This window comes from Oncorhynchus gorbuscha, unplaced genomic scaffold, assembly GCF_021184085.1.
Source record: "Oncorhynchus gorbuscha isolate QuinsamMale2020 ecotype Even-year unplaced genomic scaffold, OgorEven_v1.0 Un_scaffold_1418, whole genome shotgun sequence".
Classification (NCBI taxonomy): domain Eukaryota; kingdom Metazoa; phylum Chordata; class Actinopteri; order Salmoniformes; family Salmonidae; genus Oncorhynchus; species Oncorhynchus gorbuscha.
Genome location: NW_025746203.1, coordinates 88258 through 108301, shown reverse-complemented (window position 1 = coordinate 108301; position 20044 = coordinate 88258). Strand labels below are relative to the sequence as shown.

The window sequence follows — 20044 nt, the reverse complement described above, 5'->3', positions numbered from 1 at the left end:
GAAAGAGGAGGAGGTACCCTGGTCTCAGATGGTATCCTGATCCATGTTACGTTCATGTAGTTATGCAGCAGGTTCAGTTTGGCTTCCAGAGACAGGATTAAACTGAGGGAGAAAGGTTACGAACATTAGATAGCAACAGTAAATCTGGATTATAAATGCTACGTTTTTTGAAGAAATAATAAACTCAGCAACAAAAAAAAGGAACATCCCCCCTTTTCAGGATTCTGTCTTTCAAAGATCATTTGTAAAAATAGAAATAAGTTCACAGATCTTCGTTGTAAAGGGTTTAAACACTGTTTTCCATGCTTGTTCAATGAACCGTAAACAATTAATGGACCTGTGGAAAGGTCGTTAAGACACTAACAACTTACAGACGGTAGGCAATTAAGATCACAGTTATGAAAACTTAGGACACTAAAGAGGCCTTTCTACTGACTCTGAAAAACACCAAAAGAAAGATGCTCAGGGTCCCTGCTCATCTGTGTGAATGTGCCTTAGGCATGCTGCAAGGAGGCATGAGGACTGCAGATGTGGCCAGGGCAATAAATTGCAATGTCCGTACTGTGAGACACCTAAGACAGAGCTACAGGGAGACAGGATGGACAGCTGATCGTCCTCCCAGTGGCAGACCACGTGAAACAACACCTGCACAGGATCGGTACATCCAAACATCACACCTGTGGGACAGATACAGGATGGCAACAACTACTGCCCGAGTTACACCAGGAACACACAATCCCTTCATCAGTGCTCAGACTGTTCGCAATAGGCTGAGAGAGGCTGGACTGAGGGCTTGTAGACCTGTTGTAAGGCAGGTCCTCACCAGACATCACCGGCAACAACGTCACCTATGGGCACAAACCCACCGTCGCTGGACCAGACAGGACTGGCAAAAAGTGCTCTTTACTGACGAGTCACGGTTTGTCTCACCAGGGATGATGGTCGGATTCTTGTTTATCGTTGAAGGAATGAGCGTTACACCGAGGCCTGTACTCTGGAGCGGGATCGATTTGGAGGTGGAGGGTCCGTCATGGTCTGGGGCGGTGGGTCACAGCATCATCGGACTGAGCTTGTTGTCATTGCAGGCTGTCTCAACGCTGTGTGTTACAGGGAAGACATCCTCCTCCCTCATGTGGTACCCTTCCTGCAGGCTCATCCTGACATGACCCTCCAGCATGACAATGCCACCAGCCATACTGCTCGTTCTGTGCGTGATTTCCTGCAAGACCGGAATGTCATTGTTCTGCTATGGCCAGCGAAGAGCCCAGATCTCAATCCCATTGACCTGTTGGATCGGAGGGTGAGGGCTAGGGGCCATTCCCCCAGAAATGTCTGGGAACTTGCAGGTGCCTTGGTGGAAGAATGGGGTAACATCTCACAGCAAGAACGGGCGAATCTGGTGCCAGTCCATGAGGAGGAGATGCACTGCAGTACTTAATGCAGCTGGTGGTCTCGATGTCCGTGGAACTTGTTTAGTGTCAGTTTTTGAATCTTGTTATGTTCATACAAATATTTACACATGTTAAGTTTGCTGAAAATAAACGCAGTTGCTGAGTTTATTTAGCAATGAATTAAGATTGAACACTACAGCAGCACAGTTAGCTGACTTGATTGACCAGGGCCCTATAACGTTCTGATTGACCAGGGCCCTATAACTTCCAGTTTTGTCTGATTGACCAGGGCCCTATAACGTTCTGATTGACCAGGGCCCTATAACGTTCTGATTGACCAGGGCCCTATAACGTTCTGATTGACCAGGGCCCTGAATGACCAGGGCCCTAAACGTTCTGATTGACCAGGGCCCTATAACGTTCTGAATGACCAGGGCCCTAAAACTTCCAGTTTTGTCTGGTTGACCAGGGCCCTACACCTTCCTGTTTTGTCTGGTTGACCAGGGCCCTACACCTTCCTGTTTTGTCTGATTGACCAGGGCCCTACACCTTCCAGTTTTGTCTGGTTGACCAGGGCCCTACACCTTCCTGTTTTGTCTGGTTGACCAGGGCCCTACACCTTCCTGTTTTGTCTGATTGACCAGGGCCCTACACCTTCCTGTTTTGTCTTGTTGACCAGGGCCATACACCTTCCTGTTTTGTCTGGTTGACCAGGGCCATACACCTTCCTGTTTTGTCTGATTGACCAGGGCCCTACACCTTCCTGTTTTGTCTTGTTGACCAGGGCCCTACACCTTCCTGTTTTGTCTTGTTGACCAGGGCCCTACACCTTCCTGTTTTGTCTGATTGACCAGAGCCCTAAAAACGTTCTATTTTGTCTTGCAGTGGAATACACTGGAAACCTACTTGACAAAGTAAATGGACAGAGTTATTTTCATATTGTCAGCTGCTGCCAGAGAACCCAGCTGCTCCAAGGGAGAAGGACCATAAAAGACCTCAGTTGCAACCGAGGCAAGGCTCCATTGCCTCATTGTAGTGCCTTTAACTCCACTAGAAACTTATTTTTAAAATCTTAAGACTGTCTTTTAGATAGAAAAGTAAATAGCAAAAAAGACAGGGGCTCGAACTTCACAAACACCTTCAGAGTCTGTAACTTCACAAACACCTTCAGAGTCTGTAACTTCACAAACACCTTCAGAGTCTGTAACTTCACAAACACCTTCAGAGTCTGTAACTTCACAAACACCTTCAGAGTCTGTAACTTCACAAACACCTTCAGAGTCTGTAACTTCACAAACACCTTCAGAGTCTGTAACTTCACAAACACCTTCAGAGTCTGTAACTTCACAAACACCTTCAGAGTCTGTAACTTCACAAACACCTTCAGAGTCTGTAACTTCACAAACACCTTCAGAGTCTGTAACTTCACAAACACCTTCAGAGTCTGTAACTCACAAACACCTTCAGAGTCTGTAATTCCAAACACCTTCAGAGTCTGTAACTCCAAACACCTTCAGAGTCTGTAACTTCACAAACACCTTCAGAGTCTGTAACTTCACAAACACCTTCAGAGTCTGTAACTTCACAAACACCTTCAGAGTCTGTAACTTCACAAACACCTTCAGAGGGTGTTCCATGACAGACAGACAGTGCTCCATGACAGGCAGACAGTGCTCCATGACAGGCAGACAGTGTTCCATGACAGACAGACAGTGCTCCATGACAGGCAGACAGTGCTCCATGACGGGCAGTGCTCCATGACAGGCAGACAGTGCTCCATGACAGGCAGACAGTGATCCATGACAGGCAGACAGTGCTCCATGACAGGCAGACAGTGCTCCATGACAGGCAGACAGTGCTCCATGACAGACAGACAGTGCTCCATGACAGGCAGACAGTGCTCCATGATAGACAGACAGACAGCCAGACAGTGCTCCAAGACAGGAAGACAGTGCTCCATGACAGACAGACAGTGCTCCAAGACAGGCAGACAATGCTCCATGACAGACAGTGTGCTCCAAGACAGGCAGACAGTGCTCCATGACAGGCAGACAGTGCTCCATGACAGGCAGACAGTGCTCCATGACAGACAGACAGTGTTCCATGACAGATAGACAGTGCTCCATGACAGACAGTCAGAGCTCCATGACAGACAGACAGTGCTCCAAGACAGACAGTCAGTGCTCCATGACAGGCAGACAGTGCTCCATGACAGGCAGACAGTGTTCCATGACAGATAGACAGTGCTCCATGACAGACAGTCAGTGCTCCAAGACAGGCAGACAGAGCTCCATGACAGGCAGACAGAGCTCCATGACAGGCAGACAGTGTTCCATGACAGGCAGACAGTGCTCCATGACAGGCAGACAGAGTTCCATGACAGGCAGACAGTGTTCCATGACAGGCAGACAGTGCTCCATGACAGGCAGACAGAGCTCCATGACAGGCAGACAGTGCTCCATGACAGGCAGACAGTGCTCCATGACAGGCAGACAGTGCTCCATGACAGGCAGTCAGAGCTCCATGACAGGCAGACAGTGCTCCAAGACAGGCAGACAGTGCTCCATGACAGGCAGACAGAGCTCCATGACAGGCAGACAGTGTTCCATGACAGGCAGACAGTGCTCCATGACAGATAGACAGTGCTCCATGACAGACAGTCAGTGCTCCAAGACAGGCAGACAGTGCTCCATGACAGATAGACAGAGCTCCATGACAGGCAGACAGAGCTCCATGACAGGCAGACAGTGCTCCATGACAGGCAGACAGTGCTCAATGACAGGCAGACAGAGCTCTATGACAGGCAGACAGTGTTCCATGACAGGCAGACATTGTTCCATGACAGATAGACAGTGCTCCATGACAGACAGTCAGTGCTCCAAGACAGGCAGACAGTGCTCCATGACAGGCAGACAGAGCTCTATGACAGGCAGACAGAGCTCCATGACAGGCAGACAGTGCTCCATGACAGGCAGACAGTGCTCCATGACAGGCAGACAGTGCTCCATGACAGGCAGACAGTGCTCCATGACAGGCAGACAGAGCTCCATGACAGGCAGACAGTGCTCCATGACAGGCAGACGGAGCTCTATGACAGGCAGACAGTGTTCCATGACAGATAGACAGTGCTCCATGACAGACAGTCAGTGCTCCATGACAGACAGTCAGTGCTCCAAGACAGGCAGACAGTGCTCCATGACAGGCAGACAGTGCTCCATGACAGGCAGACAGTGTTCCATGACAGGCAGACAGTGTTCCATGACAGATAGACAGTGCTCCATGACAGACAGTCAGTGCTCCAAGACAGGCAGACAGTGCTCCATGACAGGCAGACAGTGCTCCATGACAGGCAGACAGAGCTCCATGACAGGCAGACAGAGCTCCATGACAGGCAGACAGTGCTCCATGACAGGCAGACAGTGCTCCATGACAGGCAGACAGTGCTCCATGACAGGCAGACAGTGCTCCATGTGATTATGCCATTCAGATCAGAGTTGAGGTCCTCTGTGTAAAGCAACGTTATAGAAGATAATGATGTACGACGCCTAGAGATAAATATATTCACTTTGTATGTTGTCTACCTCACTTGCTTTGGCAATGTTAACACATGTTTCCCATGCCAATAAAGCCCCTTGAATTGAATTGAATTGAAATTAATGACTATGATTAGAGGGGGATTATCTCTCCTCCTTTGATTAGAGGGGGATCTCCTCTCCACCTTTCTGTGATTAGAGGGGGATCTCCTCTCCACCTTTCTATGATTAGAGGGGGATCTCCTCTCCTCCTTTCTATGATTGGAGGGGGATCTCATCTCCTCCTTTCTATGATTAGAGGGGGATCTCCTCTCCTCCTTTCTATGATTAGAGGGGGATCTCCTGTCCTCCTTTCTATGATTAGAGGGGAATCTCCTCTCCTCCTTTGATTAGAGGGGGATCTCCTGTCCTCCTTTCTATGATTAGAGGGGGATCTCCTCTCCTCCTTTCTATGATTAGAGGGGGATCTCCTGTCCACCTTTCTATGATTAGAGGGGGATCTCCTCTCCTCCTTTCTATGATGAGAGGGGGATCTCCTGTCCTCCTTTCTTTGATTAGAGGGGGATCTCCTCTCCTCCTTTGATTAGAGGGGGATCTCCTGTCCTCCTTTCTATGATTAGAGGGGGATCTCCTCTCCTCCTTTCTATGATTAGAGGGGGATCTCCTGTCCTCCTTTCTATGATTAGAGGGGGATCTCCTCTCCTCCTTTGATTAGAGGGGGATCTCCTCTCCTCGTTTCTATGATTAGAGGGGGATCTCCTCTCCTCCTTTGATTAGAGGGGGATCTCCTCTCCTCGTTTCTATGATTAGAGGGGGATCTCCTGTCCTCCTTTCTATGATTAGAGGGGGATCTCCTCTCCTCGTTTCTGTCTTTGTTTTTCTCACTTCTCCTCTGTATTTACTGTCCTCCCACAGAGAGGAAGCAGGGCTTTAACTGTCCCCTCCACCTCTACTACCCCCTCTACCTCTACTACCCCCTCCACCTCTACTACCCCCTCCACCCCTCTACTACACCCTCCACCCCTACTACCCCTCCACCTCTACTACCCCTCCATCTCTACTACCCCCCTCCACCTCTACTACCCCTCCACCCCTCTACTACCCCCTCCACCCCTACTACCCCTCCACCTCTACTACCCCTCCACCTCTAATAATATAATATAATAATAATATATGCCATTTAGCAGACACTTTTATCCAAAGCGACTTACAGTCATGTGTGCATACATTCTACGTATGCTCTACCAACTGAGCTACAGAAGGACCTCTACTACCCCTCCACCCCTCTACTACCCCTCCACCCCTACTACCCCCTCCACCCCTACTACCCCCTCCACCTCTACTACCCCTCCACCTCTACTACCCCTCCACCCCTACTACCCCTCCACCCCCTCTACCCCCTCCACCCCTACTACCCCCTCCACCCCTACTACCCCTCCACCCCTACTACCCCCTCCACCTCTACTACCCCTCCACCCCTCTACTACCCCCTCCACCCCTACTACCCCTCCACCCCTACCCCCTCCACCCCTCTACTACCCCTCCACCCCTACTACCCCCTCCACCCCTCTACTACCCCTCCACCCCTCTACTACCCCCTCCACCCCTACTACCCCCTCCACCTCTACTACCCCCTCCACCTCTAATAATATAATATAATAATAATATATGCCATTTAGCAGACACTTTTATCCAAAGCGACTTACAGTCATGTGTGCATACATTCTACGTATGCTCTACCAACTGAGCTACAGAAGGACCTCTACTACCCCTCCACCTCTCTACTACCCCTCCACCCCTACTACCCCCTCCACCCTACTACCCCCTCCACCCCTCTACTCCCCCTCCACCCCTACTACCCCTCCACCCCTACTACCCCTCCACCCCACCCCTACTACCCCCTCCACCCTACCCCCCTCCACCCCTCTACTACCCCTCCACCCCTACTACCCCCTCCACCCCTACTCCACCTCCCTACCCCTCCACCCCTCCCCCCTCCACCCCTCTACTACCCCCTCCCCCCTACCCCTCTACTACCCCCTCCACCCCTACTACCCCCTCCACCCCTCTACTACCCCCTCCACCCCTCTACTACCCCTCCACCTCTACTACCCCTCCACCCCTACTACCCCCTCCACCCCTATACTAATACTACCCTCCATACCCCCTGCCATTACTACCCCCTCCACCCTCTCCACCCCTTACCCCCTCCACCCCTACTACCCCCTCCACCCCTACTACCCCCTCCACCTCCTAATAATACATTCTACTACCCCTAATATATGCCATTTAGCAGACTACCCCCTCCACCCCTTATCCACCCCTTACCCCCTCCACCCCCTGCCCTTCTACCCCCTCCACCTCTACTACCCCTACCCCTCTACTACCCCTCCACCCCTCTACTACCCCTCCACCTCTACTACCCCCTCCACCCCTACTACCCCCTCCACCTCTACTACCCCTCCACCTCTACTACCCCTCCACCCCTACTACCCCTCCACCTCTACTACCCCCTCCACCCCTCTACTACCCCTACCCCTCCACCCCTCTACTACCCCTCCACTCTACTACCCCCTCCACCCCTACTACCCCCTCCCCTCCACCTCTACTACCCCTCCACCCCTACTACCCCTCCACCCTCTACTACCCCCTCCACCCTACTACCCCTCCACCCCCCTCCACCCCTACCCCCTCCACCCCTCTACTACCCCCTCCACCCCCCCCTCCACCCCTCTACTACCCCCTCCACCCTACTACCCCCCCCTCCACCCCTACCCCCTCCACCCCTCTACTACCCCCTCCACCCCTCTACTACCCCTCCACCCCTACTACCCCCTCCACCCCTACTACCCCCTCCACTCTACCCCCTCCACCCCTACTACCCCCTCCACCCTACTACCCCCTCCACCCCTACTACCCCCTCCACCCCTACTACCCCCTCCACCTCTACTACCCCTCCACCCCTCTACCCTCCACCCCTACTACCCCCTCCACCCCTACTACCCCCTCCACCCCTACTACCCCTCCACCCCCTACTACCCCCTCCACCTCTACTACCCCCTCCACCCCCTCTACTACCCCTCCACCTACCTACTCTACCCCTCCACCCCTACTACCCCTCCACCCCTCTACTACCCCCTCCACCCCTACTACCCCCTCCACCCCTACTACCCCCTCCACCCCTACTACCCCTCCACCCCTACTACCCCCTCCACCCCTACTACCCCTCCACCCCTACTACCCCTCCACCCCTCTACTACCCCCCACCCCTCCCCCTCCACCTCTACTACCCCCTCCACCCCTCTACTACCCCTCCACCTCTACCCCCTCCACCCCTACTACCCCCTACCCCCTCCACCCCTCTACTACCCCCTCCACCCCCCCTCCACCTCTACTACCCCCTCCACCACCCCCTCCACCCCTCTACTACCCCCTCCACCCCTCTACTACCCCTCCACCCCTACTACCCCCTCCACCACCACCACCTGTTTGTCGTTTGTTGTACCTAACTCACTTGGCTAGCTTGATGTTGTCGTTGTGGTCTCGGCTCCACTCCCAGTCCTTCCCAGGGTCCGTAGCGAAGTGGAGAGATAGCAGCTTGTGTTCTGAGTCGGTCAGCGGGATCACAGCTGGAAAACACAGATCACACGTCATTATGGTCAGATCAGATAAGCAGGGATACAAACACACAGACAGGTAACCACACAGACAGGTAACCACACAGACAGGTAACCACACAGACAGGTAACCACACAGCACACAGCAGGTAACCACACAGACAGGTAACAACACAGCACAAAGCCAGGTAACCACACAGCACACAGACAGGTAACCACACAGACAGGTAACCACACAGCACAGGTAACCACACAGCACACAACAGCCAGGTAACCACACAGCACACAGACAGGTAACCACACAGGTAACCAGGTAACCACACAGCACACAGCCAGGTAACCACACAGCACACAGCCAGGTAACCACACAGACAGGTAACCACACAGCACACAGACAGGTAACCACACAGCGAACAGACAGGTAACCACACAGCACACAGCCAGGTAACCACACAGCACACAGCCAGGTAACCCAGCACACAGCCAGGTAACCACACAGCCAGGTAACCACACAGCACACAGCCAGGTAACCACACAGCCAGGTAACCACACAGCCAGGTAACCACACAGCACACAGACAGGTAACCACACAGCACACAGCCAGGTAACCACACAGCACACAGCCAGGTAACCACACAGCCAGGTAACCACACAGACAGGTAACCACACAGCACACAGCCAGGTAACCACACAGCACACAGCCAGGTAACCACACAGCCAGGTAACCACACAGCACACAGCCAGGTAACCACACAGCACACAGCCAGGTAACCACACAGCACACAGCCAGGTACCCACACAGCACACAGCCAGGTACCCACACAGCACACAGCCAGGTAACCACACAGCACACAGCCAGGTACCCACACAGACAGGTAACCACACAGCACACAGCCAGGTACCCACACAGCACACAGCCAGGTAACCACACAGCACACAGCCAGGTAACCACACAGCACACAGCCAGGTAACCACACAGCACACAGCCAGGTAACCACACAGCCAGGTAACCACACAGCACACAGCCAGGTAACCACACAGCAGGTAACACAGCACAGCCAGGTAACCACACAGCACACAGCCAGGTAACCACACAGACAGGTAACCACACAGCCAGGTAACCACACAGCCAGGTAACCACACAACACACAGCCAGGTAACCACACAGCCAGGTAACCACACAGCCAGGTAACCACACAGCACACAGCCAGGTAACCACACAGCACACAGCCAGGTAACCACACAGCCAGGTAACCACACAGCACACAGCCAGGTAACCACACAGCCAGGTAAGCAAACAGACAGGTAAACACACAGACAGGTAACCACACAGCACACAGACAGGTAACCACACAGCACACAGACAGGTAACCACACAGCCAGGTAACCACACAGCCTAGGTAGGATAAGCAGAGCCTCTATTGACCCGGAGGACAATTGGGGTTTGAAAGTTGACACAGACCCATTAATCACAGTAAACCCCGGCTCATAAAGTCATGGTTTGATGAGCTCTGTTGTCTCACTGAGTAAAACTTGTATCCTTCTATTGGTATCATCTTCCACGTGACACTTCTGATGCCAAGAGGGCCTTTTTTTCTCCTTTTCTTCTTCAGCCAACATGTAAAACAACGGATGTTGCTGAGAAGCACCTACGCTGACATTACAGGGAGTGTGTTGTGTGGGTGGATGTTCACACACCATAATAACACTGTCTAGAGAGAGAGAGATGAGTCTCTGTCACGAGGGTCTGATGCCTGTCTCTGTCTCTGTCTCTGTCTCTGTCTCTCTGTCTGTCTGTCTGTCTGTCTGTCTGTCTGTCTGTCTGTCTGTCTGTCTGTCTGTCTGTCTGTCTGTCTGTCTCTGTCTGTCTGTCTCTCTCTGTCTGTCTGTCTGTCTGTCTGTCTGTCTGTCTGTCTGTCTGTCTGTCTGTCTGTCTGTCTGTCTGTCTGTCTGTCTGTCTGTCTGTCTGTCTCTGTCTGTCTGTCTGTCTGTCTGTCTGTCTGTCTGTCTGTCTGTCTCTGTCTGTCTGTCTGTCTGTCTGTCTGTCTGTGTCTGTCTGTCTGTCTGTCTGTCTGTCTGTCTGTCTGTCTGTCTGTCTGTCTGTCTGTCTGTCTGTCTGTCTGTCTGTCTGTCTGTCTGTCTGTCTGTCTGTCTGTCTCTCTCTCTCTCTCTCTCTCTCTCTCTCTCTCTCTCTCTCTCTCTCTCTCTCTCTCTCTCTCTCTCTCAGTGGGCAGATCAGCTTTAATATTGCAGATAGATTGTAGCTTCCACCAATGTAATTGTCTGCATCAATTCCAATATATATTATTTTGCAAATATATAATACGTCCCCCATTTTCAGGATTCTGTCTTTCAAAGATAATTAGTAAAAATAGAAATAAGTTCACAGATCTTCATTGTAAAGGGTTTAAACACTGTTTTCCATGCTTGTTCAATGAACCATAAACAATTAATGGACCTGTGGAACGGTCGTCAAGACACTAACAACTTACAGACGGTAGGCAATTAAGATCACAGTTATGAAAACTTAGGACACTAAAGAGGCCTTTCTACTGACTCTGAAAAACACCAAAAGAAAGAAGCCCAGGGTCCCTGCTTATCTGTGTGAACGTGCCTTAGGCATGCTGCCAAGGAGGCATGAGGACTGCAGATGTGGCCAGGGCAATAAATTGCAATGTCCGTACTGTGAGAAGCCTAAGACAGAGCTACAGGGAGACAGGATGGACAGCTGATCGTCCTCGCAGTGGCAGACTACGTGAAACAACACCTGCACAGGATCGGTACATCCAAACATCACACCTGCGGGACAGGTACAGGATGGCAACAACTACTGCCCGAGTTACACCAGGAACACACAATCCCTTCATCAATGCTCAGACTGTCCTCAATAGGCTGAGAGAGGCTGGACTGAGGGCTTGTAGGCCTGTTGTAAGGCAGGTCCTCACCAGACATCACCGGCAACATCCTCCTCCCTCATGTGGTACCCTTCCTGCAGGCTCATCCTGACATGACCCTCCAGCATGACAATGCCACCAGCCATACTGCTCATTCTGTGCATGATTTGATCAGTGTTCTGCCATGACCTGTTGGATCAGAGGGTGAGGGCCTCGAAATGTCCGGGAACTTGCAGGTGCCTTGGTGGAAGAGTGGGGTAACATCTCACAGCAGGAACTGGCAAATCTGGTGCAGTTCATGAGGAGGAGATGCACTGCAGTACTTAATGCAGCTGGTGGCCACACCAGATACTTACTTTTGATTTTGACCCCCCCCCCTTTGTTCAGGGACACATTATTCCATTTCTGTTAGTCACATGTCTGTGGAACTTGTTCAGTTTATGTCTCAGTTGTTGAATCTTGTTATGTTCATACAAATATTTACACATGATAAGTTTGCTGAAAATAAACGCAGTTGACAGTGAGAGGATGATTTTTTGCTGAGTTTATCTATACACACATACACGTATAAATACATACACACACACACACACACACACACACACACACACACACACACACACACACACACACACACACACACACACACACACACACACACACACACACACACACACACACACACACACACACACACACACACACACACACACACATTTCTGTATATATATTTCCGTTATTCCCCTCCAAAGCTACCACCCTGTACGCTCCATTCAACTGGAGTAAATCAACACCATCCAGTCCTTCAGCTCCATTCAACCCCTCCCATCTGTCTCTTAACACCATCCAGTCCTTCAGCTCCATTCAACCCCTCCCATCTGTCTCTTAACACCATCCAGTCCTTCAGCTCCATTCAACCCCTCCCATCTGTCTCTTAACACCATCCAGTCCTTCAGCTCCATTCAACCCCTCCCATCTGTCTCTGAACACCATCCAGTCCTTCAGCTCCATTCAACCCCTCCCATCTGTCTCTTAACACCATCCAGTCCTTCAGCTCCATTCAACCCCTCCCATCTGTCTCTTAACACCATCCAGTCCTTCAGCTCCATTCAACCCCTCCCATCTGTCTCTTAACACCATCCAGTCCTTCAGCTCCATTCAACCCCTCCCATCTGTCTCTTAACACCATCCAGTCCTTCAGCTCCATTCAACCCCTCCCATCTGTCTCTTAACACCATCCAGTCCTTCAGCTCCATTCAACCCCTCCCATCTGTCTCTTAACACCATCCAGTCCTTCAGCTCCATTCAACCCCTCCCATCTGTCTCTTAACACCATCCAGTCCTTCAGCTCCATTCAACCCCTCCCATCTATCTCTTAACACCATCCAGTCCTTCAGCTCCATTCAACCCCTCCCATCTATCTCTTAACACCATCCAGTCCTTCAGCTCCATTCAACCCCTCCCATCTATCTCTTAACACCATCCAGTCCTTCAGCTCCATTCAACCCTCCCATCTATCTCTTAACACCATCCAGTCCTTCAGCTCCATTCAACCCTCCCATCTGTCTCTTAACACCATCCAGTCCTTCAGCTCCATTCAACCCCTCCCATCTGTCTCTTAACACCATCCAGTCCTTCAGCTCCATTCAACCCCTCCCATCTGTCTCTTAACACCATCCAGTCCTTCAGCTCCATTCAACCCCTCCCATCTGTCTCTTAACACCATCCAGTCCTTCAGCTCCATTCAACCCCTCCCATCTGTCTCTTAACACCATCCAGTCCTTCAGCTCCATTCAACTCCTCCCATCTGTCTCTTAACACCATCCAGTCCTTCAGCTCCATTCAACCCTCCCATCTGTCTCTTAACACCATCCAGTCCTTCAGCTCCATTCAACTCCTCCCATCTGTCTCTTAACACTATCCAGTCCTTCAGCTCCATTCAACCCCTCCCATCTGTCTCTTAACACCATCCAGTCCCTTCAGCTCCATTCAACCCCTCCCATCTGTCTCTTAACACCATCCAGTCCTTCAGCTCCATTCAACCCCTCCCATCTGTCTCTGAACACCATCCAGTCCCTTCAGCTCCATTCAACTCCTCCCATCTGTCTCTGAACACCATCCAGTCCTTCAGCTCCATTCAACCCCTCCCATCTATCTCTTAACACCATCCAGTCCTTCAGCTCCATTCAACCCCTCCCATCTGTCTCTTAACACCATCCAGTCCTTCAGCTCCATTCAACTCCTCCCATCTGTCTCTTAACACCATCCAGTCCTTCAGCTCCATTCAACTCCTCCCATCTGTCTCTTAACACCATCCAGTCCTTCAGCTCCATTCAACTCCTCCCATCTGTCTCTTAACACCATCCAGTCCTTCAGCTCCATTCAACCCCTCCCATCTGTCTCTTAACACCATCCAGTCCTTCAGCTCCATTCAACCCTCCCATCTATCTCTTAACACCATCCAGTCCTTCAGCTCCATTCAACTCCTCCCATCTGTCTCTTAACACCATCCAGTCCTTCAGCTCCATTCAACCCCTCCCATCTATCTCTGAACACCATCCAGTCCTTCAGCTCCATTCAACCCTCCCATCTGTCTCTTAACACCATCCAGTCCTTCAGCTCCATTCAACCCTCCCATCTGTCTCTTAACACCATCCAGTCCTTCAGCTCCATTCAACCCCTCCCATCTGTCTCTTAACACCATCCAGTCCTTCAGCTCCATTCAACCCTCCCATCTGTCTCTTAACACCATCCAGTCCTTCAGCTCCATTCAACCCCTCCCATCTATCTCTTAACACCATCCAGTCCTTCAGCTCCATTCAACCCTCCCATCTGTCTCTTAACACCATCCAGTCCTTCAGCTCCATTCAACCCTCCCATCTGTCTCTTAACACCATCCAGTCCCTTCAGCTCCATTCAACCCCTCCCATCTGTCTCTTAACACCATCCAGTCCTTCAGCTCCATTCAACCCCTCCCATCTGTCTCTGAACACCATCCAGTCCTTCAGCTCCATTCAACCCCTCCCATCTGTCTCTGAACACCATCCAGTCCTTCAGCTCCATTCAACCCCTCCCATCTATCTCTTAACACCACCCAGTCCTTCAGCTCCATTCAACCCCTCCCATCTGTCTCTTAACACCATCCAGTCCTTCAGCTCCATTCAACCCTCCCATCTGTCTCTTAACACCATCCAGTCCTTCAGCTCCATTCAACTCCTCCCATCTATCTCTTAACACCATCCAGTCCTTCAGCTCCATTCAACCCTCCCATCTGTCTCTTAACACCATCCAGTCCTTCAGCTCCATTCAACCCTCCCATCTGTCTCTTAACACCATCCAGTCCTTCAGCTCCATTAACCCTCCCATCTGTCTCTTAACACCATCCAGTCCTTCAGCTCCATTCAACCCTCCCATCTATCTCTTAACACCATCCAGTCCTTCAGCTCCATTCAACCCTCCCATCTATCTCTTAACACCATCCAGTCCTTCAGCTCCATTCAACCCCTCCCATCTATCTCTTAACACCATCCAGTCCTTCAGCTCCATTCAACCCCTCCCATCTATCTCTTAACACCATCCAGTCCTTCAGCTCCATTCAACCCCTCCCATCTGTCTCTTAACACCATCCAGTCCTTCAGCTCCATTCAACCCCTCCCATCTGTCTCTTAACACCATCCAGTCCTTCAGCTCCATTCAACCCCTCCCATCTGTCTCTTAACACCATCCAGTCCTTCAGCTCCATTCAACCCTCCCCATCTGTCTCTGAACACCATCCAGTCCTTCAGCTCCATTCAACCCCTCCCATCTGTCTCTTAACACCATCCAGTCCTTCAGCTCCATTCAACCCCTCCCATCTATCTCTGAACACCATCCAGTCCTTCAGCTCCATTCAACCCTCCCATCTGTCTCTGAACACCATCCAGTCCTTCAGCTCCATTCAACCCCTCCCATCTGTCTCTTAACACCATCCAGTCCTTCAGCTCCATTTCAACCCTCCCATCTGTCTCTTAACACCATCCAGTCCTTCAGCTCCATTCAACCCCTCCCATCTGTCTCTTAACACCATCCAGTCCTTCAGCTCCATTCAACCCCTCCCATCTGTCTCTTAACACCATCCAGTCCTTCAGCTCCATTCAACCCCTCCCATCTGTCTCTTAACACCATCCAGTCCTTCAGCTCCATTCAACCCTCCCATCTGTCTCTTAACACCATCCAGTCCTTCAGCTCCATTCAACCCTCCCATCTGTCTCTTAACACCATCCAGTCCTTCAGCTCCATTCAACCCTCCCATCTGTCTCTTAACACCATCCAGTCCTTCAGCTCCATTCAACCCCTCCCATCTGTCTCTTAACACCATCCAGTCCTTCAGCTCCATTCAACCCCTCCCATCTGTCTCTTAACACCATCCAGTCCTTCAGCTCCATTCAACCCCTCCCATCTGTCTCTTAACACCATCCAGTCCTTCAGCTCCATTCAACCCCTCCCATCTGTCTCTTAACACCATCCAGTCCTTCAGCTCCATTCAACCCTCCCATCTGTCTCTTAACACCATCCAGTCCTTCAGCTCCATTCAACCCCTCCCATCTGTCTCTTAACACCATCCAGTCCTTCAGCTCCATTCAACTCCTCCCATCTGTCTCTTAACACCATCCAGTCCTTCAGCTCCATTCAACTCCTCCCATCTGTCTCTTAACACCATCCAGTCCTTCAGCTCCATTAGACTCCTCCCATCTGTCTCTTAACACCATCCAGTCCTTCAGCTCCATTCAACCCTCCCATCTGTCTCTTAACACCATCCAGTCCTTCAGCTCCATTCAACCCCTCCCATCTGTCTCTTAACACCATCCAGTCCTTCAGCTCCATTCAACCCCTCCCATCTGTCTCTTAACACCATCCAGTCCTTCAGCTCCATTCAACTCCTCCCATCTGTCTCTTAACACCATCCAGTCCTTCAGCTCCATTAGACTCCTCCCATCTGTCTCTTAACACCATCCAGTCCTTCAGCTCCATTCAACCCCTCCCATCTGTCTCTTAACACCATCCAGTCCTTCAGCTCCATTAGACTCCTCCCATCTGTCTCTTAACACCATCCAGTCCTTCAGCTCCATTCAACTCCTCCCATCTGTCTCTTAACACCATCCAGTCCTTCAGCTCCATTAGACTCCTCCCATCTGTCTCTTAACACCATCCAGTCCTTCAGCTCCATTCAACCCTCCCATCTGTCTCTTAACACCATCCAGTCCTTCAGCTCCATTAGACTCCTCCCATCTGTCTCTTAACACCATCCAGTCCTTCAGCTCCATTCAACCCCTCCATCTGTCTCTTAACACCATCCAGTCCTTCAGCTCCATTAGACTCCTCCCATCTGTCTCTTAACACCATCCAGTCCTTCAGCTCCATTAGACTCCTCCCATCTGTCTCTTAACACCATCCAGTCCTTCAGCTCCATTAGACTCCTCCCATCTGTCTCTTAACACCATCCAGTCCTTCAGCTCCATTAGACTCCTCCCATCTGTCTCTTAACACCATCCAGTCCTTCAGCTCCATTCAACCCTCCCATCTGTCTCTTAACACCATCCAGTCCTTCAGCTCCATTAGACTCCTCCCATCTGTCTCTTAACACCATCCAGTCCTTCAGCTCCATTAACTCCTCCCATCTGTCTCTTAACACCATCCAGTCCTTCAGCTCCATTAACTCCTCCCATCTGTCTCTTAACACCATCCAGTCCTTCAGCTCCATTAGACTCCTCCCATCTGTCTCTTAACACCATCCAGTCCTTCAGCTCCATTAACTCCTCCCATCTGTCTCTTAACACCATCCAGTCCTTCAGCTCCATTAGACTCCTCCCATCTGTCTCTTAACACCATCCAGTCCTTCAGCTCCATTAGACTCCTCCCATCTGTCTCTTAACACCATCCAGTCCTTCAGCTCCATTAACTCCTCCCATCTATCTCTTAACACCATCCAGTCCTTCAGCTCCATTAACTCCTCCCATCTGTCTCTTAACACCATCCAGTCCTTCAGCTCCATTAGACTCCTCCCATCTGTCTCTTAACACCATCCAGTCCTTCAGCTCCATTAGACTCCTCCCATCTGTCTCTTAACACCATCCAGTCCTTCAGCTCCATTAGACTCCTCCCATCTGTCTCTTAACACCATCCAGTCCTTCAGCTCCATTAGACCCTCCCATCTGTCTCTTAACACCATCCAGTCCTTCAGCTCCATTCAGACCCTCCCATCTGTCTCTTAACACCATCCAGTCCTTCAGCTCCATTCAACCCCTCCCATCTGTCTCTTAACACCATCCAGTCCTTCAGCTCCATTAGACCCTCCCATCTGTCTCTTAACACCATCCAGTCCTTCAGCTCCATTAGACTCCTCCCATCTGTCTCTTAACACCATCCAGTCCTTCAGCTCCATTAGACTCCTCCCATCTGTCTCTTAACACCATCCAGTCCTTCAGCTCCATTCAGACTCCTCCCATCTGTCTCTTAACACCATCCAGTCCTTCAGCTCCATTAGACTCCTCCCATCTGTCTCTTAACACCATCCAGTCCTTCAGCTCCATTAGACTCCTCCCATCTGTCTCTTAACACCATCCAGTCCTTCAGCTCCATTCAACCCCTCCCATCTGTCTCTTAACACCATCCAGTCCTTCAGCTCCATTCAACCCTCCCATCTGTCTCTTAACACCATCCAGTCCTTCAGCTCCATTCAACCCCTCCCATCTGTCTCTTAACACCATCCAGTCCTTCAGCTCCATTCAACCCTCCCATCTGTCTCTTAACACCATCCAGTCCTTCAGCTCCATTCAACCCCTCCCATCTGTCTCTTAACACCATCCAGTCCTTCAGCTCCATTCAACCCCTCCCATCTGTCTCTTAACACCATCCAGTCCTTCAGCTCCATTCAACCCCTCCCATCTGTCTCTTAACACCATCCAGTCCTTCAGCTCCATTAGACTCCTCCCATCTGTCTCTTAACACCATCCAGTCCTTCAGCTCCATTCAACCCCTCCCATCTGTCTCTTAACACCATCCAGTCCTTCAGCTCCATTCAACCCCTCCCATCTGTCTCTTAACACCATCCAGTCCTTCAGCTCCATTCAGACTCCTCCCATCTGTCTCTTAACACCATCCAGTCCTTCAGCTCCATTAACCCCTCCCATCTGTCTCTTAACACCATCCAGTCCTTCAGCTCCATTAACCCTCCCATCTGTCTCTTAACACCATCCAGTCCTTCAGCTCCATTAGACTCCTCCCATCTGTCTCTTAACACCATCCAGTCCTTCAGCTCCATTAGACTCCTCCCATCTGTCTCTTAACACCATCCAGTCCTTCAGCTCCATTCAACCCCTCCCATCTGTCTCTTAACACCATCCAGTCCTTCAGCTCCATTCAACCCCTCCCATCTGTCTCTTAACACCATCCAGTCCTTCAGCTCCATTCAGACTCCTCCCATCTGTCTCTTAACACCATCCAGTCCTTCAGCTCCATTCAACCCTCCCATCTGTCTCTTAACACCATCCAGTCCTTCAGCTCCATTCAGACTCCTCCCATCTGTCTCTTAACACCATCCAGTCCTTCAGCTCCATTCAACTCCTCCCATCTGTCTCTTAACACCATCCAGTCCTTCAGCTCCATTCAACCCCTCCCATCTGTCTCTTAACACCATCCAGTCCTTCAGCTCCATTAGACTCCTCCCATCTGTCTCTTAACACCATCCAGTCCTTCAGCTCCATTAGACTCCTCCCATCTGTCTCTTAACACCATCCAGTCCTTCAGCTCCATTAGACTCCTCCCATCTGTCTCTTAACACCATCCAGTCCTTCAGCTCCATTCAGACTCCTCCCATCTGTCTCTTAACACCATCCAGTCCTTCAGCTCCATTCAACCCCTCCATCTGTCTCTTAACACCATCCAGTCCTTCAGCTCCATTAACCCCTCCCATCTGTCTCTTAACACCATCCAGTCCTTCAGCTCCATTAGACCCCTCCCATCTGTCTCTTAACACCATCCAGTCCTTCAGCTCCATTCAGACCCCTCCCATCTGTCTCTTAACACCATCCAGTCCTTCAGCTCCATTCAACCCCTCCCATCTGTCTCTTAACACCATCCAGTCCTTCAGCTCCATTCAGACCCCTCCCATCTGTCTCTTAACACCATCCAGTCCTTCAGCTCCATTAACCCTCCCATCTGTCTCTTAACACCATCCAGTCCTTCAGCTCCATTCAACTCCTCCCATCTGTCTCTTAACACCATCCAGTCCTTCAGCTCCATTAGACTCCTCCCATCTGTCTCTTAACACCATCCAGTCCTTCAGCTCCATTCAGACTCCTCCCATCTGTCTCTTAACACCATCCAGTCCTTCAGCTCCATTCAGACCCCTCCCATCTGTCTCTTAACACCATCCAGTCCTTCAGCTCCATTCAGACTCCTCCCATCTCTGTCTCTTAACACCATCCAGTCCTTCAGCTCCATTCAGCTCCTCCCATCTGTCTCTTAACACCATCCAGTCCCAGCTCCATTAGACTCCTCCCATATATCTCTTAACACCATCCAGTCCTTCAGCTCCATTAGACTCCTCCCATCTGTCTCTTAACACCATC

The 20044-nt window shown here is 51.0% G+C and overlaps 1 protein-coding gene across 1 annotated transcript in view; it reads right to left on the bottom strand.

Moving 5' to 3' along the window:
• The window catches only part of LOC124022778 (OTU domain-containing protein 7A-like), a 90280-nt gene that overhangs the window by 982 nt on the left and 69254 nt on the right, over window positions 1–20044 (bottom strand). Inside the window, exons 10-11 of the mRNA XM_046337464.1 lie at window positions 8439–8553; window positions 18–102 (exon numbers count right to left, since the gene is read on the bottom strand). Coding sequence (XP_046193420.1) covers window positions 18–102; window positions 8439–8553 — 200 coding nt within the window. The remainder of the gene's footprint in view (window positions 1–17; window positions 103–8438; window positions 8554–20044) is intronic.